Raw genomic sequence first — 24,389 nt, forward strand, 5'->3', positions numbered from 1 at the left:
CGCCCGGCCACACACAAACAGCGAAGGCTTGTAATAAATCAGATCTCTTTCTCTTTCCATAACTACACCATTCATCCCTTTGTATCTAATCTATTCCTCCTTGGAGGAATGTTTTATTGCTCAGAGATTGCTCTTTTTTTTTTTTTTTTTTTTTTTTTTTTTTTTTTTTTTTTAAGCTCAGGAAAATAATTGAATTCTCTAAAAACTTTTTTTATGTAGTATAAGTATAAAGTTATTTGACTCAAGCAGTTCTCTTAATGCCTTAGGAGAAATAAAATAGTCACCAATGAGACAACCGTTGACTTTAAAAATGATGCTTTATGCGGTATGCTGAAATGTCTGGCTTCTGGTTCTTCTGAAATGTAAGATCATTGGGTCAGAAAAATATTAAACGTAAATCACATATTATAAATTATTGCAGTATCTCTCCAGAACAGCAGGGGGTGTCATGTTACTGTAAGATCTACACAAATTCTAGTCAGTCTCGAAAGACCAAAGCAAGGAAAACAAGCAAAAAAACACTAAATGAACATAAAATGTAAGCGCAGATCACCCTTCGGCACAAGACCTCATATAACTGTACAATCTACTGCTGTACTTCTGAGTGTAAGAAAAAGCCTGGAAACAATTATATTGTATTCACAACCCTTCAAAACAGAATGATGTCATTCCTAATGGAGCGAGTCTAAGAAATGTGGTTAAGGGGAGAGGTAGTGTGTGTTTACATGCTCCAAGGGGCAGACTTGTGTTAGCAGATGTTTCGTTTAGATCCCCCAGGACCAGTGTGGCATGATTTATCAGATGCAGCCGAGTTAAACTCATAAAAGCTCTTTGTCACTTAATAAGAAATTGAATATAATATTTCACTCTTTGTTTTAAAAGCAGCTGGCCTTGAGTTGATGAATTAGAGCAGCTGACGTAGGTCAGGTAAATAAGTTAAAACCACGGTTGGTCATCAAACACACATTACATTTTTATACAGTTTTATTATGCTTTTGATCTCCTGTAATTTATGTAACTTAACTCGTAAAATTATAATTTTTTGGGGTAACACTTTAGAATACTGTTTCTTACTGCATAATTAATAAGGAATTATTGAAGAACTAAAAGGTTATTCTTCATTAACACTTACTACTGTTAACTGCCAATGAATATGTGTTAACTAGTCTGTATGTACTACAATTATATGACTGTGTGAAGTAACAGGTAATCAATAACTAATGTATTTGTCTCCTGAAGAATTAATGTTAATTATCTACTAGCTAAGGTTCAAGAAAAATCAGTATGAAATAAGTATTTGTAATTTTACTCAAGTACTTGATTTGTGGGCCTCAATCTGATTATTAAAGTGACTATTTGTGTATAACTGTTCAGTAGTAGTTATTTCATAGTTATTTTTCTTGAACCTTATCTTGTAGATAATATTAGTTCTTCAGGAGGTATTATTGATTAGCTAACTGTTACGTAACACAGTCATAAAATTGTATTACATACTGATTAGATAATACAACTAGTTAACAGCAGTGAGTTAAGTGGTAATTAATAATTTAGTTCTTCAACAATTTCTTATTAGTTATGCAGTGAGTAAGAAACAGTATTCTAAAGTGTTACCTTTTTGTACATTGCTACATGCAGTAACAGCCAAAGAACTGATTGTTATCACTACATGCAATAACATTATATATATAGAATATATATTATATATCACTATATATATAATATATATATATAATAAATACATGCATTGTTTTGGAGTGCTATCATACACTTTATCGCAGTTCTGGAGGGAACATTGAGACCCCATCATGATCATGTATCAATACGCATTCTGTTTCATTTTTTTGACCTGAAGTGATTCTGATTATTTCTTTATCTGCATGTAGGATGAATCTGTAGGAGTGCTGTATAGCACCGCTCGTGGTCAAGTATTGCTTTATGAGATGATCTAGACATGCTATCAGACCAAGACATGCAGGCTTCTCTTTCTGCAGCCAGACTTTTTTGTTCAGTAAACCTTCAGCAGTGATGTTCTCCAGCTTTAAATGACATTTAGTCTCCACAGTTGCGTATAAACCATCATAACGAAGCGGTGTGGTACATGACTGAGAACCTGTTGCATTTGATGTCTAGTCTTGTCAGACTTTCTTTAGCGACAGTTTCTTGAGCCTGTAAAAAACAGGATTTAATCTCATCCTGGCAGGAGTGGTTGAAAAAGTGCCTGGCTTCAATGAAAGTAATTTTTTGGCCAAGTATGTTGCCGACTTTGACATTGACATAGGTTTCGTTGTTTTCTGATGTTATAGTAAAAACAGGATATACATTCCTTCCAATCTGTACACAAGAGTAACCTCCTTTAACCACCAGCTTTGAGTACTGGTTTAAAGGATGTTCTCTAAAGAATCTCTCAGCAAAGTCCAAGTTGGAGAAAAGGGTTTTGTCTGTAATGTTCCTTTCCTTCAGTTCATGCATTACAGACATTATGTTTTCTGTAACAGGTGGAAGAAGTGGGTAACAGCTAAAAAAGAAATGAAATGTAGACATTTAATGAAAGTTTAGCTTTCTCCTGCAGATCATTATTAATGTACTTACAATGAAGCATCCATTGAAAACGAAGAGGGCTTTCTTTAGCAGGCCAAATATTTTTCAGATTGATCCACGCTGTAAACAGATAAGGCATTAATTTAGTAATATACAGTCATTATTTCAAAATATAAAGGGCTTTACCCTCTTTCAGTTGCCATCTTGTCAGATTATTATATCATTTGAATGGTTTGAAAACTAAATATACAGAGGTTCATTTGTAGGCAAATTTTCAAAAATAGACAGTTTTCAGTTTGCAAGTATCACTTTGTAGCTTTGAGATAAGTTTGCTTTGAAAAAAAGTGTGTTTTTATAAAACTTAGTGTTACCAGATATCTCAAATTGTTTCAATTGGAATATGCAACGTTTTGTAGTTTGTGTTACTTTAGGTTACTTTAATCATTCTAAAAAAAAAAAACCCCAGCAGAACAGACTTACCTAGATTGGCGTCCAGAGTGGTGAATGAAATGTCCGGGGATGTTTTACATCTCAGCCTCGTTGTACTGTAAGTTTCAGTTTCACAAAGCTCTTGCTAGATACTCTTAAGTTTCTTTTTTCAAGAAACAATCAAGCCGCTACAAAGGTTGGGCAGGAAGAGAAGAAAAAGAGACCACATCTGATGAAATGATCTTTTATAATATTCGAGACAAAACGCATGCAGATAAAGAACTACAAATAAAAAAGTCAAGCTATTTATGTACATATTTTACATTAATGTAAATATAAACTGAGTACAGAATCTTCTGCAATATGCCTGTGTATCATACATGCTATTTGCTTGCCACAAATGAAGCAAGATACACGATAATTATATATTTTAGGGTATTATCCATCTTAAAATATAACAATGATATATCTGGCTATAATTTGCCTAATTTAATCACGTTTTATGTGTACTGGGTTTGCACAGTTTTATTTTTTGTGTGTTTTCAGTTAGGACTCTACCCAGTACTTAACAAACAGCCACAGTCCAGTCTAGAGCCATACTTGGGATATTTTAGCAGAATACATGGGGGCATTCCGGCTTTTTTTCCGTTATTTGTCAAGGATGGAGAAATCCATGTAAAATATGTTAAAACATACTTGACATCCCCACCTTTTTGTACACAAGAGTAATCTTTTTTTTTTTTAACCACCAATTTTGAGGACAGGTCTCTTTAAAGGATGGTCTCTTAGGTATCTTACAGCAGGGTCTAAGCTGGAGAGAAGGATGCTGTCTGTAACGTTCTTTTCTTTCAGTTCACGCTTCACAGACAGTTTTTCATGTCAGGCAGAAAACTGGGGTAACAGCTTGAAAAAAAAAATATATTACACATTTATGTACATATAATTAAAGTTTAACTTCCTTTTGCAGATGATTATCGTTGTGCTTACAATGAGCCGTCCGACTGAGAGGAAGGAGAGGTTTCTCTAGCAAGACAAATTTCACTCAAAAAATCCACACCCTCATCACATACAGCAGTCACTTATATAAAAAGTAATTATCTTAAATATACTGATAATATTTAATATACCCTAAATCAAATTCAGCCAGAATAAAGTATTCCACATACCCTTGTTACATAGAACAGAATGATCCAAGTTAGTTTTAGTGAAGGGTGTACCAATAGAGAAACAACAGAGATTAGGATAGGAAATGATGACCACAGCCACAATTATATTTCATTATTAATGTAAATATTACTGTAATTTTTGTTATGCATATTCAATAACCTGATTAATAATATGCCTGGTGTTTTTTTTTTTGCTGTCTAAGGATGCAGCTGTTTCTAAGTTATAATTCTTAGGCATACTCCCACAACTCCATGTCCTGTATCCGCTGGGTGTGAGCTTTGTTCTGGGCATTGGTGAAGATGAAGTACTGAGTTGTGTGGTTGTCTGTCCTGCCAGTGACAAACTCCAGCATCTCCCCATCACCCTGAAGAATGATTCGTGCATTCTCATCCTGATACTGGTCCGAGTGCTGCAGCAAGTGCTGAAAGCATGTTAGCAGGTCTTTCCTCATCTCTCCACTCTTCTCCAGGTTTGTCTTTGTCTCTAGGATCTTCTCTAGAGACAGTGTTTTACCCAAGAAAACTCTACGCCGTGGCTGGATGTGGAGGGTGTGCAGGGGCTGATGGGTACTGTACATGAGATGTAGCTCTCCACAGGTGATCTTGAGCTCCATGCGATCCAGAACTGATGGGCTTTTGTCAGCCAGGGCTTTTTTAGCTTGCTCGAAGCAGCTTTCTAACTCGTCACGACAGCAATGTCCAGCAAAATGGCTCTCTGCAAGGCTAGAGGTTGTCAGTTGACATTCTGGATGGGTCCTTTGTAGGAGCTGTGGACCGTTTGCGCCCGTATGTGCCGTGTAGGACAGGACAGGTGTCCCAGCTGTGATACGCACTAGGTGGCGCTCTCCTTCCAGTGTTAGAGAGACATCACGCCGCTTGGATGCAGGAAAGGCCTCCAGGGCTTGTATAGAGAAGTCAAGATTGGTTTTCAGGTGTGAGTCCAGCAATCCTTCCTGACGGATTTTCCCTTTTACTGACAGGAGAGAGTCCAGATCAAGCGAAGGCACTGTAAAATATCTCCTTTTGGGAAGAAATAAACAAATGGGCATTGACTGTAAGAATTTCAAAAAAGTGTGAACAACCATTTTTTCCTAAATTTGAATTTTAATAATGAACTTTTATATTCCTTGCAGTCTTTGAATTATTCTGTACTATACATGGTGTCTTGATCGCCCTGCAAGGGTTTTATTTTCCGATGTTTAAGTGACTGTACATTACCCTTATATATCATATATAAACAACTTCTATTTATACATCTGAATGTTATTATCAAAACACTCCTGATGCAGGTAGACCAGGTCATAATGGTGTTATTGGGTCTTTCAGAGACAGTCCCTGCAAAATTATTCCTCATTTGCTAACAGCACCATAGTCTACAAATACATACAGGAGTTGTCACAAAGAGATTGTCTAGCTAAACAAAACGTTTTGTCCTACTTCGCAACTATAAATAAAGGTGATATGGGTTAAAATGCAAAACATCAACAAAAACTCCCATGAGAAGTTGACTCTTTGCAATAAACTTAATTAAAAATTATATCAAGGTATACTTTATGACAGTAATGTAAACAATAAAATGCACCTACTACTAATGCAATAAAGCATAGCTGAATAAATAGACTTTTATTAACTTAGTTATCACCTTTCATCTGCTGTTTAGTATGTCTAATACTTCTAAAATATTTTAGAAGTATTAGACAAGTCATGCCATCTCAATAATTTAGCTTATTGTTGGACTTATACATTTCATGGCAATATTAACACAGTATAAAGATTTGCTGTAGAGGCATTTTTCTTATGCTTTTGTATTCCAAACAGCTTAGGTACTGTTTTGTAAACTTTCTAATCTTCCTGAATATTAAAATGAAATCTACATTGAGGCAACTTACATCTCACTCATAGCAGAGGACATCAAAGGTCGAATAACAATTCTTATGGTCCAGTCCAGTAAGCATGGACTCTGTTGAACACAACATACAGTGAGAGTTTTCAACTACTGATGAGGAAAAGAAAATAAGTACATTGTACATTTTTGTTGTACTTTTGTGACATAAGTAATATATTAATTTATCATGTTCATTGTTGAGTTTTGTTGTGTTAACCACTTTTAAAAGCTCTTACCAAATCTCTAATCTTACCTTTTGATCCAAAACAGAACGGGTCTCACCTCTAGCTGCTGCAGCTCTCTGCTGTCTCTGTGTTTTGAGGCGATGGACAGGTGTCAGGTAGGTGGATAAACACCACGTGGTTGACGATGAATCAGTGTTGTCTGTGCACGTACACACACACACACAGACAGTTTAGTGTCATTCAGTCGCCCACTGTCACACTTACACAATCACTTACCGCTGTACATACACAACACTTCTAATTTACAGTGCAGAGAACTTGAACATTATGAAAGAGTTCATTTAACTTCTTTAGTAGAACTGGTGGAATAATACAGGAGATTTTGATGACTCAGTTCTGTATTACTCAGCAGAACTGTTTTTAGATGCAGCATCTATTATGATGCAACTTATCTATCTGTGGCCCTTGGCTAATGTTTAGTATAATAGAAAACACCTCATGATAATGGATTATATCAGTATAACCAGTCAGCTAGAAATGAAAAGATCCCTGCAGTTTGAGAAGTGCTTTTAAGGATCTGCCAGTGAAAAAAAACATGATAAACGAATCATGAACACTGCACCACTATTATTGGTTTTATCACTTGTTTTTTAATACAGTAAAATCCCATTTGTCTAAAATCCTGCTCCACAGAACTGTATTTTTTGATTGGCTGTTATTGTGTCAGCATTTACACTTTCGATTTCAGACAAATTACTTTCATCACACTTTCATGTCAGTCCATACCTCTTTTATGCTTTAGCAATTGGTGGCCAATAATTCCTATAAACAATACATCAATACTTTACTGACAGCTTTTATGCTTTTCAATTTTAGACAGATTGCTTGTTTTAACGCAACAGTTAAACAATGAACATGAAATCCAGGGACCTGTAGACTTAAAGCATCTCTGGAGGAAAAGAACGATAAAAGTCATATGTATGACTTGCAAGCACAATATGGCAAGATTAATGACAAACCAATTTAATAAAAAAATATAGTTATTTGTCATGGTGGTGATTTTATATAAATTTGTACAATGGGATTCATGCAAAATTGTTTGATCTTAAAAAGCATAACCTTAACCTAAACCTTCAACTTAAATCGTCATAGAAATCTGCCACCATTTGCCAAAACGTAAAGTAGCTGATAAACCACTGACAGTGTTGTAGTCGTCTTACGCGATATAGGATTTTTTTCATTAGAATAAATTTCCTACTGGTCAAAAGTAAAAATGGATGTTTTGCCAGACACACCTTTTTAAAGCCACAAACAGTAATGAAAAATGATATTTAGTAAAAGAGAGAAATGTTTGTAAGGCTTGGTAATCTGTAAGGATAATAGCATGGGATGATGAAAGATTGAAAAAAGACAGGAGAAGGAGAAAATGCAGATGAGGGATGAAAACAACCAGTCAAAGACAAGAAAAGAAATAAGAAAAGAGCAAGTCAACCAGTGATGAGGGTGAAAAGGGGCAGGGGAAAAACTGGCAATGAACGCCTTTTGATCTAAAACCTCTGCCTGGCAAGGGGCAGTTGCCATGGCAACGCAGAGCTGCCAAAGATATGTGTTGATGGATGACAGTTTGAGCCAGTAGCATTAGACAGATTCTACGCCTGGAAGAACAGAAAGAGAGAGAAAGAGAGAGAAAGAGAGAGAGAGTAGAGGCATCATGCTCCTCTGCTCCTCTATTAGTGTTGACAATGACATGATGCTTGTCATACTGTGCATCATAACACACCCACACACAGTTCCTCTCTCAAACTGCCACGGTGCCCCAGGGAAGGTGAGGTGAACGCTGAGGCCGGCTGTCGGGGTTGAAATTAGACTCATGTGACATTTAAATGCATTCAGTGTGTGTGAAGCTTTTTTTTGTTTACATCTTGTTTGTTTAACTGTGCGTAAATGCTGCAAATAACATTCTTCCCAATGAAAAATGTCTCTCGCTGTCTGATAGCTCCTGAATCCTGTATCATTAGTCAGACCGGGAACACTTTTCTCAAATAATTCAAAAACGCAGCCAGACCTGTCATTACCCAGATATGAAAATAGGAGATTGGTGGGGGGGAAGTGTGTGAGAGAATGATTGAACTACAACAATATGCTAGTCAAGAAGGGTTCAGGAGAGAAAGAGAAAGACAAAACACGAGAATGAGGGGAAAAAAGCAAAAGCAACATTAAAATCAACACTTCTTCTGCAGTCGTTTTTTATAACGCTCTGTTAAACACACTTTTATATCGACATTTTACATTTCTAATTCTGAAATACGGCATATGGGATATTTTTGTCTCAAAAATGATTGATTCTGTGATTGCTTGGGAGGCTTAATTACAGGGTTAATGGTGTGTAGTAGTTTGATATTCAAGGATAGAGTGTCTGACCTCGAATACCAAACTATTACACACCACAAAAGAGTGTTTTTTTTTTTCATTATTCATCCCAGTGAATCAAATCTTTTGATTCTGTCCAGCAAAAATAACTGTTCAAATTATACCACATTATACCAGTAGGAGTCATTATGAATATTTTGATATAATATTTGAATAATCTGATTTGTAATTAGGCTATTGGATACTATTCAATCAATTACTTTAATTTATATAGAGCTTTTAACAATACAGATTGTGTTAAAACACTGAACAGTATCAAATAGGCGAATAGAGTGATAGTAATGCATTATGACAAGGTTAAGCAATCGGTAATCAAATCGGTGATAATCGCTAGAAAGTATCCCCAACTAAGCAATCAGGGAACCTGCGGCAAGGAACCAAAACCCCATCTGTGACAGAATGGAAAATAAACTCTTGGGACAAAGCAGGCTCAGTTGGAAGCTAGTTCTCCTCTGGCCAAACGACCAGCACTTAATTTCCAGTTCGATTTTTAACACAGCTATGTCAGATTGTGTGTCTGCTTCCCATGATCTGTCCACGGGGCACATCTAGGTAATCTGTTCTCTGATGAAGGTCATCTCTTGGTGCTGATCCATGATATGAACTGAGAAACAGAAAAGAAAGAAAGAAACAGACTAATATTAGTGTAGATGCCATTCTTTTTATGATGTAACAGATACATTGTGTGTTATGTTTCCTGATTCCGGCTGATCTAATTAATGCAGCCTAACAATCCTTTAACAGAATTGAATAATAGAAGTGTATTTATGTGTGTTGTGTGTAAACCAGGTTAAAGAGATGGGTCTTTAATCTAAATTTAAACTGATAGAGTGTGTCTGTTTCCCAGACAGTGTTAGGGAGATTGTTCCAGAGTTTGGGTGAGAAATAGGAAAATGATCTACCACTCGCAGTCGATTTTGATATTCTGGGTATTATCAAATGGCCAGATTTTTGAGAACGCAGTGGATGCGCATGACTATAATGAGATAAGAGTTTGCTCAAATATCGATTAACTAAACCATTCAGGGCTTAATTTGTAATTAATTAAGATTTTAAAATCTAGCCGATGTTTGATAGGGAGCCAGTGCAGTGTTGACCGAAACAGGATAATAAGTTTTATCAAGCGTGCAGAACAACCACCCAATGAAGCATTACAATAGTCTAACACCAAGGTCATAATGCAGGAATTAACATTTCTGCATTTGACGTTGAGAGCATAAGTCACAATTTAGATATGGTTTTGAGATGGAAAAACAGATTTTCAAAGAAAAGATTGCTATCTAACAGCACACCTAGATTCTTAACTGATGAACAAGAATTAACAAAGCAGCCATCAAGTGTTAGACAGTATTCTAGGTTATTACATGTGGGATTTTTAGGTCCAATAATTGCCACCTCTGTTTTTTCAGAATTTAGCATTAAGAAATTGCTCGCTGTCCAGTTTTTATGTTTTTATGCATTCTGTTAATTTCTCAATTTGGTGTGTTTCATCGGGCCGCAAAGAAATATAGAGCTTAGTATAATCAGCATAATAGTGAAAGCTAACAGCATGTCTCCTGATAATGTCCCAGAGGTAACATGTAAAGCATGAAAAGTAACTGCCCTAATACTGAGCCTTGAGGTATTCCATATTTCACTTGTGATGGATATGATACCTCCTCATCTACTGCTACAAACTCATGGCGGTCAGATAAGTAATTTGAACCATGCCAAGATACTTTCACTAAAGCCAAAATAGTTTTCTAGTGTATTCCAGAGATTGTTGATAGTTTTGACAGATCCAGTAATAAACTAATACTACTAATAAAGAGATACAACCACAATCAAATGATAAAAGCAGTTCATTTCTCACTGTAATGAGAGCAGTCTTAATACTGTGGTATAGTCTTAATCCTGACTGCAAGTCCTCACAGATACCATTTTTCTCTAAGAAGGAATATAGTTCCTATAGGTAGTGAGCATACTACCCTTTCTAGTATCTTTGACAGAAAAGGGATATTCAAGAATGGTCTGTGATTAAGTCTTTGGGGTGAAAGTGCATTTTTTTTTAATGAGAGGCTTAACAACAGCCAATTTGAAGGTTTTGTGGACGTATCCTAATGACAATGATGAATTAATAATAGCCAACAGAGGATCTGTGACTCCTGGATGCAATACTGTAGTTGACAGCTGTGTGTTTACAATTTTATCTCCGATGGTATCGATCTTGGAAGTAAAGTAGTTCATGAAGTCATTACTGCTGTGATCGTGGGGAATATCAGCACCTGTTGATTTGTTTATTTTTCGTTAATTTAGTCACTGTATTGAATAAATACCGGGGATTATGTTTGTTTTATACTAAAAGAGATGAAAATCAAATGATCAGATATCGCAGTTTTTAATGGTTTTCTATATGATAGGGTACTTTCCTGCCAGGCCATACAAAATACCTAGTAGTAGTAATAGTTTTGTTTTTCTCCGGCTTCACTCCATTTTCCAGGCTGCTCTCTTTAGGGTGCGAAAGTGCTCATTATACCACAGAGTCAGATTGTTTTAATTTATCCTTCTTAAATGTAAACTGTATCTAACTGTATGTTTTTCTGTACTATTGCATGTGCTAAAGAATTTGGATATTTTGTGGTGGAAGTGATGGTTCTACCATACTTGTAACAAAGTGCAGAGTTTATGGTTTTAGCTATATGGAGTTCACACAAAACTAGATAATGAGCTGAAATATCATCACTTTGCTGCAGAATTTCAACACCATTAACATCAGTTACATGTGGCAGTATGCTTTTGACAATGAGTAGGTCCTAACATATGTTGTCTAACCCCAACAGAGTTCAGACTGTCTAAGAATGCTGATCCTAATGCATCGTTTCATTATCAACATGGATATTAAAATCACCAACAATTAAGACTTCATCTGTAGCCAGTAATAATTTGGATAGAACACTTTAATAAAATCTCTCATAGAATTTCTCTAGATAATGTTATATGCAGCACCATAACTTCAAACGAGTTATACTTATAGCCTGCCCTCTGAGAAGTACTGTGAAAATTGCTATAAATTGTAGCAACAACTCCCCCTTTACCTTTTGGATGTTGTTCATTTTTACCGCTACTACAAAACAAGATACTGTAGCCTAGGCTGCGTAAACTGCACTGTGTGTATATATATATGTCAATTATTTTTTTTACACTGGGTTTAGAACGAGAAAGTCATCTATTGTGAAACGTGATTAAGAACTACAGTGGTAAAGATAGACAGCATTATTTTAGAAGATTCAAGGCAGATTTACGTAGCAACATTTACAATGATAAACAAACGGATAGTCTATTGAAACAGTTTGAGTGCTCCTCACGCGTAGTAGGCTACTTGTCTAAGCAGTGATATTAATCTGATAAATATGCAAACAAGGACGATGACAAATTTACATTGTGTAATGTCAAAACCTGACGATGCACCTGAAGATAAATGATTTAGGTGTGAACCATGGAGCAAGGTTTTAACGTTTAAAATGACACTTTAAATGTGAAATGCCCAACTAATTTAAAAAGACAACATCCAGAGGTGGACTCTGAATTTATCACCCCATCATGTTCACTGCTTTAACGGAACTAATGTGTGCTCCATTTAAAAGCATCTCAACTGTGTGAAAACGTGTATGTGTGTGTTCATAATAACCATTCAGTGCATGTTTGACCGTGGGGTGTGTGTATTTGCCATGAACCTTTTTTTTTGCCTCAGGGGATCCCAGACTGCTCTTCCAGTAAACATTGTTTCCATAGTGATAATGGAGACGAGAGGAAGGATGCAAAAAGGTGACAGCAAGAGTAATAAGAGCGAATGACTGAGAGAGAGAGAGAGAGAGAGAGAGAAAGTGTGTGTGTTAGAGAATCCAAAGAAATAAGCTGCATGCCAGATATAATAACATCACAAGGCGATAAAGGGAACATTGTGAGCTTGAGATCATTCCTTTATTCTTAATACATTTCACAAAAACACACACACACATTCAAGCCCAAACAATGTTTAAAATTTTATTTCATTTACTACCAGCATTGTTGCCTGTATAATTTGTGCTCATGTCTGAGGTTCTCCTTTTTATGTGTTTTTAGAAATAAAATAAATGCAGAGAAAACATAAACAATATGAAAAAGTGCACGAAAATAAAAACGTTCATAGTGAATGAAGATTCCCTCTTTTGTAAAAATAATCACTTGAATCAGTGGACCTCAAAAAAACAGATTAATATCAACACTGAGGTAACCGTATCCATGGTCTCTGTCAGCTGGTGTCAATTAGGATGTTTTGTCTCCTGAATATGTAAATGTATGAAATATTAAGGGTGCTAAATGGAATAGTATTGAACATTATGGCCTCTTTCAGGGCCTCATGCATTCTGGCTAAAATCCACTGCATGTAAACTTGATGATCGTCATTAAAGAGCAATCCAGGTCATGCATTTTGCAAGTGCCTATGATATCAACAAAACTAAATTATGATTTTTTTTATTATTATAATTTCCTTCCTTACAAATTCGGAAAGAGTGTGAATTTTATTTCAGATGGTGCCCATCACTATGAAAGGCCATTTCTGCTACGGAATAAATAGAATTGCAGAATTGCAAGATATAAACAAAATTGTGAGAGATGAACTTGTAATTCTTATAAAAGGTCAGAACTGTGAGGCACAAAGGTATAAATCTCACAATTCTGACTGTTGTATGAGAATTCTGAGTTCATATCTCGCAGTTATTTTTTTTCTACCATGAAGAGTTAATTGTGACTTCTTATTTTACAATTTAGTTTTTTTAATCACAATTATGAGTTTATACCTCGCAGCTTTTTTTTTTTTTTTTTTTCTTCTCAGAATTGTGAGTTTATGGAAACAAGTTTTCATACTTCTTTGTGGATTAAACTGGTTCAGTCACAAATATCCACGAACACATCAAACAGATTAAACAAGAACATTTAAGGCACAGTATGGTAGTTTTCGCAAGAGGCAAGCAATATGTGAATTCGCTGTCCCTTTTGATGTGTAGTGTTGCGTAATCCAGAAGTACAAAAAGTACCTAAAAATTCAAAAACACTGACCGTTGATATTCTGGTTTGTATAAGGGATCTATAAGGCTGCTGGAAACTTTAGTTTCCACAGCAAGTGTTCGGTTGTTATTTTCCCCTCACGTGAACCCTAGCAAGAGCCCCATGGTGTCCAGAACCTATAGCGTCTGAAAGCCATCGCTGTGAAACCTCCCCTGCTTTAACCCTCTCCTTTCCCTTTTCTCTCTCTTTCTCCAGGGTCTTGTCTTCCCTGTGGCTCTGTGGCCGTAGACCATCCCACGTCCTGTTCTGCTCCCTGGTTTCAGCTTGACACAGAGCCAACATAGGACACACAGAGTCCTCTTCTTCATCACTGTCCTCCTCCTCATCCTCCTCCTCCAGCAGCTGTGGAAATCTTACTGAAGTCGAAGATGAAGAAGAAGGGTGAGAGTTGGAGTAGACGTCCCGTTCATAGACAGACAGGGGCAGCTGGAGGTAGCGTCCGGCTGCGTATAAACAGCAGCAGGCTGGGACACACTCTGGCCCTTCCCTCCTCAGCAGACGCAGGCGTTTGCGGTACTGCCCGGGAGGCGTAATGCAGGGCTGCAGGGCAGGTGGGGGAAGAGGGGTATTCGTGGCAGGTGTTTGGAGGGGACAAGGTGTTGCTGTGGGCCCCGATGGGAAGCACCAGTCACTCTGGAGGAGGATTTCGTTTCTGAGACGACGGAGAAGGTTGTTGATGAGCACGGAGCGCCGTAAGAAGGACTCTGGGTCATCCATGAAACGCAGCTTCTCCAGAGAGAGACGGAGAATGTGAGCGCGCTCCTCTAAGACCGGTGACACCTGCTGGCCCGGAGGACAAAATGAACATTCATAAACGAGGTAAGGTCAGTTGTCAGTTGCCTGCATGATTCACAATGTGTTGTGAGGAAAAAAATCAAGGTGCAAGAGGGGAATGCTTTTTGCTTGCAGAGGCATGTGATAAATAGTAAAGTATAGTAGAACCAAAAAAAAATAATTCAATGATAAACACTACTGCAGAAATATTTCAGTAAATATAGGAATACAAATAAAATAAACACTGAACTGAAACCTACAAAATTAAATACATTTAATATCAAGAAATTAAAAAATGACTAATAAAATTATTTCAGCTTTTCTAAATTTCTAACAGCTGTTATACAATAAATAAAAATGTTTGCAATGAAAATATTTAAAAACCAAATATGACAAAGGAGTTTCAGATGTCTGACAAATTGCTCAGTGAATTTTAGTCTGAAATTAAATACAGTTATTTCAATAAAAAGGTGAATCAAATCAGGAATTTAATGTGAGGTTAAAAGATTTTTACATATTCACAATTTCTTTTAAGTGACATCTACATGAGCTGTGCTTCATACGTTATTACACTATTGACAACAGACCATTTAACTTTTTGCTGGTTAAATTCTTTATGGTAATGACAGATTACGCAAAAAAAATCTACGTTATAAAACTTTATGAATTACTGAAAGTATTCTAAAAAATATTTCTAGTGTTGTGTAGAAATATGTATGTAATTATGTAACTATGGCTAGCAGACTTACAGTGTGACAGTAACTCCTGAAGCTCAGTATGGGTTCTTCATCCTCCACAAACTTCCTCTTGAAATAAGAGATCCGTGACAGGGCCACACGATCCATCACATGTTCAGGAGCTCGTCTGTAATGGGGCTCTGGAGAAAAAAATGGGAAGTTTCAGACACCGTTTCATTAATAGGCTATGACTTCCAGATCAAAGAACTGGTATGAAGAGAATTTCTGGCCTGTTTTGGTTCCAAAACTAGATAACAGATTTTGAATCGTCTACTTTGGAATGGAATATCATCAGGACCCTCAGTTCATGGCAGTCTTTCTTTTAAAGATGAGATTAGTTTCAGACCTTGAGTGAGCCCTTGGGTGTCGCCCCCTGGTGGTGAGGGAGCGGAGATGCAGCTTTTACTGCAGTGCTCGGATTCCCAGAGTGGTTGGTAGATTGATGTAGGGGCTTCGGCTTCAGGCTCGCAAAAGGGGTTCATTGATAGGACCAAAGCCATAGTTCCACCTCGGTTCTAAAAAAACAAACATAATTGTTTAAAAATTCTGTAATGCATGATTAAACAGGGAATTCTTAATCGTATTATAACCCTGCATGACACATCTTCACTTTTCTGTGCAGTAAAGTCAGTGGTGTCCAGGGTTGTTCTGTACCCTATTTTGTATACTTTGTATGCACAAAAACAATTTATCAATGTATCAGATTTATATTACATACAGTATATATTACAAATGACATACAGTACATGTACAGTACAAAAAAACCATACATATACATGTAGGAACTACATATACATTAAATGAAAGAATTAACTGTGGGTGTTCAAGAGATCAAATACCGCATTGATTTTTTTGACATGAGGCATACTCCTAATAAAGCTTAATGTTAGCAAAGTTTCTGCAAACAACTCATAAGTTTGCATTACATTTGCGATAGCTTTATAAAACAATCTGTCCCGCAATGTGTGCTCATAATGTTAAGATCTAATTGAAATGATCAGAGACCTAAAAATAAACAGCCGCTAGTTTCTAACACTGAAATTCTTTCATTGTAGTTTTTTTTTTTTTTTTTTTTTTTTTTCCTCACCGGGGAGCAAGTTTTGCATTCTGAAAGTTACAATACGTTTTCTTCTTAATCTTAAAAGATCAAAGAAGATTTTAATCCTCATTACAACCCCTTTTAAAGAAAGCAGCCTCTCAACAACCCAACAACTTGTAGAGTTATTGTATCTTTGAAGATTACACTAACAAGGCATTTGAAAAACACATTGTGACTCTTTAAAACGGCTAATAGTGCAAAATCACACACTATGAAACACTCAGATAACGAGATACAGAGAGAACAGCATTCAGTAGAAGCTGAAAGGGAAGGTATCTGTTTGTGTGATCTCTCTTTAATCATTTTGTTCTCTGTTCTACCACACACGCAGTGACAGGAGAGAGAGGAAAAGTTCTGGATGACTGCCTCTACAAAGGTCATTAATCTTCACTGACAATTTCAACACACACACACAGACACACACACTATTACTCTCATGTGGCGGCTTTGGTTGGCACACATTAAACTGCTGTTACGCCAGACTATTCTGAGTCACCAGACACAATTCTCACATGACTACAACACATGTTTATTTGTAACTATTTGGTCTGTCAATCGATTAAACCAGTTTACTCAGTTAAGTAAATTACATATTAATTCAATATTCAAATTATTAAGAATAACCCAGAGATAAAGATAGTTCATTATATTATTGTGACAGACCAAAGCATCGAGGTTACAATAAGCATCAGTTTTTAATTTCCATATCATGATTATTGTCAGTCTGTCCGAGGGAGATTCATAGATTCAGATTCTCGTATTCTATACCATCTTTTGCCATTGCAATACTTTTTTTCAAACCAGTTTTTCCAGCCTTTTTTTTTTTTTTTTTTTTTTTTTTAATAAAAGTTCTGTTTGAAAATATCATTATCAAATTTATGGACATGACTAATTGCGTTGATGTTGTCGCATTTATTTTTAAATAAGTAGTTGCACTAAATCAACAAAGAAACTGAATGATGCAAGTAAATGAGAAGTATAACTAAACTGATAATTATTTATTTATTTTTGCACACGCACAGACGCAAAAATAGTTCAACTTGCAGTAAACTTAATTCAGCTGTAATAACCCGTCCTGTTTTCAGTCTGTGTCCGCAGGGTTTGGATCACACTGAGCTCATGTGAGCGAGACGTGTTTAATCAGAGCAGATCCCGCTCTCCTCCTCTCCCTCGTACTGTCGTTACCTGTTTCTCATTCCGCCCACAACTCTGCTTTGAATTTACGCTTTAGAAGACAGAGAGCTGACACAGAAGCAGAGCTCTCTCGCGCACACACACACACACACACACAAGCCGTCTGTCTGTCTTTGTCTCTTTGCTCGTTTTGTGCTTTTATGCACTCTCTCTCTCTCTCTTTCTCTCTCTCTCCATCTTTTCCACTTTCCTTTTCATGTGAAGAAAACATAAAAAGGTGCCGGATCCGTTGGATTTGCACCTCATCAGTCACACGCGCACACACACACACAAATATCACAGGGTATTGAAGGGATTGTGTACTAGAACTGTGAAGCTCAGTAGATGCTAAAACTACAAATTATAAAACACAGTTGATGCTAAAACCAGACAGAGAGTGAGTGAAAGAAAGAACGAGCGATCCAGACTAAGGAATTATGGAAGGGATAAGCTTTCAGTTGTGCAGTTGTGGTTTTTCCTATGCGAAAACCATAATTACAGGTTTCCATTGAGGTAATGTAGTTTTTGGCTTAACTCACTAAAACCAAAACATCCAAAGCACATGATGCTCTTTACTGGGTCAAAAAAGCTGTTAAAGCTCACTGACACAGTTACATTTACTTAGCTATGCTACTACCTTAATATATATATATATATATATATATATATATATATATATATATATATATATATATATATATATATATATATATATATATATATAATAAAAACTTAATGTTCTTATGTCCTCAAAAGCAGGTTTTGTATATTTAGCTAAGCTTTCAGAACACGCACCATGTATAAGATTATCGATTTTTTTGATTGGTTAGTCTGCCAGAGAATGCAGTGCTTTAAAACTGAAACAATTTTCAAAACGCTTTGTCAGTAGACATTAAGCCAGAAAGAGAGACAGAGCAGACAGAAATAAAACAAAACACGGCACAATTAGTCAGGTTATGAGAATATCTTTAGGCATCAGCTCATATCCTGCTCTGCTGTTTGGAACACCAGGCTGACGGATCGTTTTAAAACACCAGTGAATGTCAACCGCAGACTTGTTCTGTGTGGCAGAGGAACACTGGCACATACTCAGAGCTAGAGTTATCGGTAACGCCAGTCTGCCCACACGGCCTGACCCAGAAACACGAGTAACCGATATAAACACACGTCCAAAGATGTTAATTATGACAAAATATAGAGCTGAAATTGTGAAACACCATGATCCCTACTATTTATGGCATTTTAGTGGGGAGATATAGTGTATTAAACATTTAAAATATTGTAAAAAAAACATAAACACAAGTGATCCATGCAACTTGCGCACTACATTACAAATCTTCTAAAGCCATATGTTTTGTTCTGATGGCAGATCTTGTAAACAAACACACACAGTTGCTGTTAACTAAAACAATCCTGGCTTCCACTGTAGGTCTCAAATCATATATTGTGCCTTTATGCAAACTGCATCATTGGAATCGGTGAAATCAAACGGCATTGTTTGTCTCATGATTACTTCCATCGTCAGAGCTCACATGATGTTTCTAAAATTGACATTTGATGTTCGATTCGATAGCTACAGCACAGGGAGAGCAAGGAATAATTGCTTACATTTTTATCTCTTCATACAAAGCTTGTATGGCTTCAGAACACTTAGAAAGCATTATGATAGTTTTGCTGTGCTTTTTTGTGCTTTGTCACACAACAACTAGGATATTTGGCGACAGAAGAAAAAGGTTATAGAACAACATGAATGACCTCTTTAATTCATGCACGCACATGCAGAACCTACACTGAGTCACGCAGTAACGTGTGTGTGTGTGTGAAACACACCCCGCTGAAGTGACGCCCGATGTACCATAAGGTGAAAAAAACGCAGTAGACTTTGCCAACCAAGGGGGCTATTACACACACACTTACACACCTCTCCAGGAGCTTTCATCCATCTGCTCAGAAACTGCTTTCTGTCTGGGTGCTGGAAGCATTTAAACCATGTGTGTCCTCCTCAGGGTGCAGGACTTCCATTCAACAGTTTGGGTTAAAGCTTGACCTGAATCTATCAGCGAAACAGAGGAGGGTTTATTTAAGAATCGAAATGTTGCGTTGAGGATCTGAACACATCCTGCAGACCGTAATCTAGGTCATTAGGTAGTCTCTTTCATTCTTACATGCTCAGACAGAAAATGTAGGCAACACCCAGTCGAGGAGGTAAAACATCCATCCAAACATGTCTCGCACACACATACAAAGCCTGGGGAAAAAGAGGGGGGAAATGAATTTTAAAAAAAATGAAAGGGAAAGAGAGAGAGAGAGAAAAAAAGAGAAGTAGGAACACCCTTCCCGCCTGCCAAGAGCTCTGTGGCTGCTCAGCTTGTCTAGGTTATATCCAACTCAGAGGGAGAGAGAAAAAAAGTTGCACCATGTCTGTACTGCAAGTGGAGAGTGTAACAGTGTTAGACAGATAAAATGAGAGAAAAATTATACTGACTTTGGCCAACAGCCCTGCATCCCAGCCTCGCTTATGTGTGTGTGTGAGGTTAGCGCAGTAACATGATCGTGTTGACACAACGCCACATCAGTGCTGAAGGAATGTTCTGGCTACCCATGCATCCCTGCTGTTAAGAGTCAGAGCCTGAAGCTGTGTGTGTGTGTGTGTGTGTGTGTTTGAGACGGAGGGAGGGCAGCACGTGCTCTCTGTATACTCAAAAGGGAAGGGTAATCATATCATCCCTGATATCGTTTAAAAGAGTGTAATATTTCCATCAACGCTGAGCTGGGATTTATTATGTGATGGTTGTGATTTATTTGCATTTAGACAGAAACCCCGTCTGATAAAAAGTGTATTTATATACATTGATTTGTCTCATGATCTCATAAAACAAACAATCGATTTAACAATTAAGTGTAATTAATTTTATTAAAGTTACTTTAGTATATATATATATATATATATATATATATATATATATATATATATATATATATATATATATATATATATTAAATGATCTTTTTTTTTTTAAATTATCTATCTATTCCTTTTTATGTTTAATAAAGCCAAATCAAAGATCTTTTCAAAAGTGTTTACATGCATTTTAAATGTTCTGTTTCGGTCAGGCAGCCTCGCCTGCGTAATATATCTTTCAAAAATGCCATGTAAACGTTTTTAAAAGAACGTTCTTATGCTCACCAAGTCATATCCAAAAACAAACAAATGCAAAAACAGTAACATTGTGAAAACTGTTATTACATTTTAAAATGTTTTCTCTTGTACTGTTCATTTAAATTGTTTAAAATGTTAATGCTGAAAACAGTTGTACTTAAAATTTTTAAGGCAAACATCTTTTCAGATATTATTTGATGAAATTGAGCAAATTTAATATGTCCTTGCCAAATAATAGTATTGATTTAGCAAAACAATGTGCATTTTCTCCTTCAAGTATGTTTTGAATCACGTAGCACTGGACACAGAGAAGAAATCCTGCTCATACACCATGTAATAGCTCTCAGATTGTGGATAGTGTTTTTCAACCAAATGTGATGACGGTGCGTTTTTTCCCCCTTTCTTCTCTATTGTTTATATTCAGTTCATACTGTGGGTGTTTGAATGAGGTGAGCCTTTTCATGAGTCGTTCCTGAATGTGATTGAAGGTTTGACAGGAAGATGTTCTGCACAGGATGCGCCGTGTCCCTCCCAAACCACAGTCTTCTGAAACTGCCCGGGTTGAAGTTTCAGATGATTATGAGCAGCCCACAGACTCCTCAGAAGTCTCTTGAAGTAAATCCTCACCGTGCCCAGACACAAATGACTGGAACGGACTGATGAGAACCACAGGCGGTAAACGATTGCGTGGGTTTTCCTTTGTGCCTGCTGTAGATCGAGGGATCAATGCGTGGCAGTATGCCAGACACTCTTAAACTGGCACAGTGATCTCAGGGGAAATACCCACACGCACACACACACACACACACACACACACACTCACACTCCTGCCCCGCGGCACCAGGAACAGATGCAGTGAACCCATTGCTGATAATGAAGCAAGAAATAATCCCACTCACACACACATACCATCTCCGCCACGCACAATAGCATCTCTCTCTCTCTTACACAACAACAATAGCCTCACACGCACTGAACTATCTCCTGCCTCACACTATGCAGACACCAATGCACAATTTTCCCGTGCAACGGTAATTGCGCATTCATCGGGACAAAAACACACACACTCTGCATCCATCTATAAAGTTATTGTGCTTTCATCTTGCACACGCCATCTCCTTGTAAGGGAATCAAGCGGTAACAGAATTCTGGCTCCCTACCATTACAACACACACACACACACACATATATATATACACACATCTTGTGTGTTTTAATGTGTGAAAAGAACACTGTGTGTGTGACCTCGCTGTCATTAGCTTTCTTAGACCTTCAGTGTAATTATAATCAATTTTACAAACCGTAATAAAAACAGGATGGGATTTTGGTCGGATGATAGCTCACATGTATGATAGAAATCCGTTTAATTTTATTTAGATATTTTAATTGTAATTTTAAAGGTATTTTTAAAAAGTAAATACAGTTGCTGAAATGAATAAATACATTGTAGGAGTATACATATATGTAGCTCTATATAATAGATAAATACGTTGTTGTTATTCAATAACAATTATCACAAATTTTATTCACAATACTTAATGTATATTAATATATTTATGTTAATATAATAAATTCGGTACTGTAGGGTTTTGTTTTACATACAAATTAGTTGTAGGCAAAAATGTGTTTATATGTAAAAAACCTAACGTACACTCTTTGTGTATTCATCATACAGACAAAATATGCCTTCATTATCTGACCGTTAGTATTACTTTTAATAATGACGAAAACACAAAATACTGTGCGTATTCTTAGGTTCTTAAAAATGGTTGTTTGTTCTTAACACACTTGAGATCATAAGTGTAGTTCATCTGTGTTGGCACTGTGCCATGTCTGTCTGCCTCCGGAGGCTAGTGGCGCGTAACTCCGAGCGGCGGGAACATCTTCGATATATATTAACTTTTGCTTACCTTTAAGTGCAACGATGACTAAGTCAATATGCGTTGTTTAATATATTCAGATGTGTCGTTATAGACGCGCGCTCGTTTTCTCCTTTGGGTTCCGCCGCTGTAGTCCCTCTCGGTTCATCAATAACTACTTATCCACGATCCATCGGCGCGAGCCTCTCTGACTCGCAATAATCGATAAGGTTTTAGCGGCTAAATCTCATCCGAAGCGACAGTCAATCAGCGCGCGAACAAAGCCGCCGTGATGTGACGGAATCTCCGCTGCGTGTCCGCGCAGGTCGCTTTGCTTTGTGCCACAGTGACCTCACCGGCAGACGGTGCGACGTTGCAGCGCTCGCTTTGAACTGGGCTTGTTAACGTCGGTGGACACCGACAGCGTCTCCCCATTCCTCGGAATAAACAGCCGCAGCTTTTTTGCTTAGGATCAGTCGCGTCCCGTCCCGGCAGCGATGCTTCCCTGGTGCCTTGTGAGTGTGTGTGTGTCTGGTTTTGGTCAGAGGAGCTGCGTTTAGCGCGCAGCAGAAGTGGAGCGGGCGGGCACGGGGCCAATCATCTGTTAGACATTTCCCTTTTCAGGAGCGGCGGTCCGTATTTTCCAGCCGCGCTTCTGAGCGGATTTCTCCGGTGTTCCTTATAGAAGAGGCGGAGTTGAGCACCAAATTGCGCTGATTGTTTGGTCGCTCCATCACTTTCACAACATGTACTATTGTAAAGACCTCTAAAACTGACATTTTTCCTTCATTTAACAGATGAAAAAATATAAATATAAAATCTATGGTAATTTTAATGTTAAAATTATATAAATATTTTATATATAAATATATATATATATATATATATATATATATATATACATTTATATATTTCATATAATATTTTTGCTATTTCAGCTTTTGTCAACTTGAGGAATATTTTGTTGTTGTTTTTATTTAATAATTACAGGTGACCATTATTAATTAATGTTTTGAAATGTTAGCAAATGTCAGTAATAACTTTTTGTAATTTACCGTGATTTTTTTTTTCATTTTAGCCAATGTATCATTTTCTTTTTTTTTCTTTTTTTTAATACAAATGACCATCATATGTCTGAAGACATTTTTAGAAATGTGGCCTTCATAAGAACAAGCAAGCATGCGTGCACACACACACACAAAGGCTTTTTCTTGCTCCATTTCCCTCTGACTCCAGGTTCCAAAAAACACACCCTGTTTCTAGTTAGAAGCAGACATCAACTCCTGTGCCAGAGTCCGTAATTTATTTTCTTGTGTGAAAAGCAGCCCTTTGTTCAAGTACTTTTCCAGGTGACTATAGAGGCTTCAGAGAGAAACAGCATCTTTTAAATAAATGGAAACCATGCATTGTGGTTTACTGTACTAGCACTTTTAAAGCGAATCTCTCTCTCAGTCCTTAAATCCACTGAAGGTAAACCATACGTGATAAGCAACACCATCCATATATTCGAAAAAGAAAAAATCTTGGACGCTTCTAGTCTTCAGCATTAGCCTACATTAAACAGGCGGTAACTAATATATTTTATTTTCTGATTTACCCATGAAACCCTTATGTTACATACTGTTTTTGTTTTTTGGGGGTATGTCACCATATTTTGTTTGTATATCTACATTTACAAATAATTCTTTAAACTTCCCATTTAGGATAACCTAAAATGACCATCAACAATAGTGCCATCTGTTGGCTACAATTCAGTTCAAGCGTTCATTCCAGCAGTAGAGGATGCCTAATAATCTTCAGACGCATACCCTCGTTTTGATGTCTATTCATCTTCTAGATCTCTTGATCTGACAGAAAGCTTCTGCT

At 36.9% G+C, this 24,389-nt stretch overlaps 2 protein-coding genes across 3 annotated transcripts; both read right to left on the bottom strand.

Moving 5' to 3' along the window:
* Window positions 1–1,702: 1,702 nt before the first annotated feature.
* LOC122356134 lies at window positions 1,703–6,416 on the bottom strand. The gene is made up of 6 exons (XM_043254619.1): window positions 6,272–6,416; window positions 6,023–6,093; window positions 4,374–5,153; window positions 3,019–3,155; window positions 2,590–2,658; window positions 1,703–2,515 (listed from the first exon to the last, which is right to left on the bottom strand). The coding sequence occupies exons 2-4, from the start codon at window positions 6,043–6,045 to the stop codon at window positions 3,137–3,139; spliced, it is 822 nt and encodes a 273-aa protein (XP_043110554.1). The 5' UTR covers window positions 6,046–6,093; window positions 6,272–6,416; the 3' UTR covers window positions 1,703–2,515; window positions 2,590–2,658; window positions 3,019–3,136.
* A 6,158-nt stretch (window positions 6,417–12,574) lies between these two features.
* sertad4 (SERTA domain containing 4) lies at window positions 12,575–23,194 on the bottom strand. Of its 2 annotated transcripts, none has more exons than XM_043254584.1 (4): window positions 22,575–23,194; window positions 15,579–15,747; window positions 15,245–15,372; window positions 12,575–14,504 (listed from the first exon to the last, which is right to left on the bottom strand). In XM_043254584.1, exons 2-4 carry the CDS (start codon window positions 15,730–15,732, stop codon window positions 13,788–13,790), a joined length of 999 nt encoding a protein of 332 aa, XP_043110519.1. In that variant the 5' UTR covers window positions 15,733–15,747; window positions 22,575–23,194; the 3' UTR covers window positions 12,575–13,787. The 2 variants fall into 2 exon arrangements, with proteins under 2 accessions (XP_043110519.1, XP_043110520.1); XM_043254585.1 differs by having other exon boundaries at window positions 12,575–14,501; window positions 22,575–23,192.
* Between the last annotated feature and the right edge of the window lie 1,195 nt (window positions 23,195–24,389).

The sequence above is a fragment of the Puntigrus tetrazona genome, chromosome 13, assembly GCF_018831695.1.
Source record: "Puntigrus tetrazona isolate hp1 chromosome 13, ASM1883169v1, whole genome shotgun sequence".
NCBI classification, from domain to species: domain Eukaryota; kingdom Metazoa; phylum Chordata; class Actinopteri; order Cypriniformes; family Cyprinidae; genus Puntigrus; species Puntigrus tetrazona.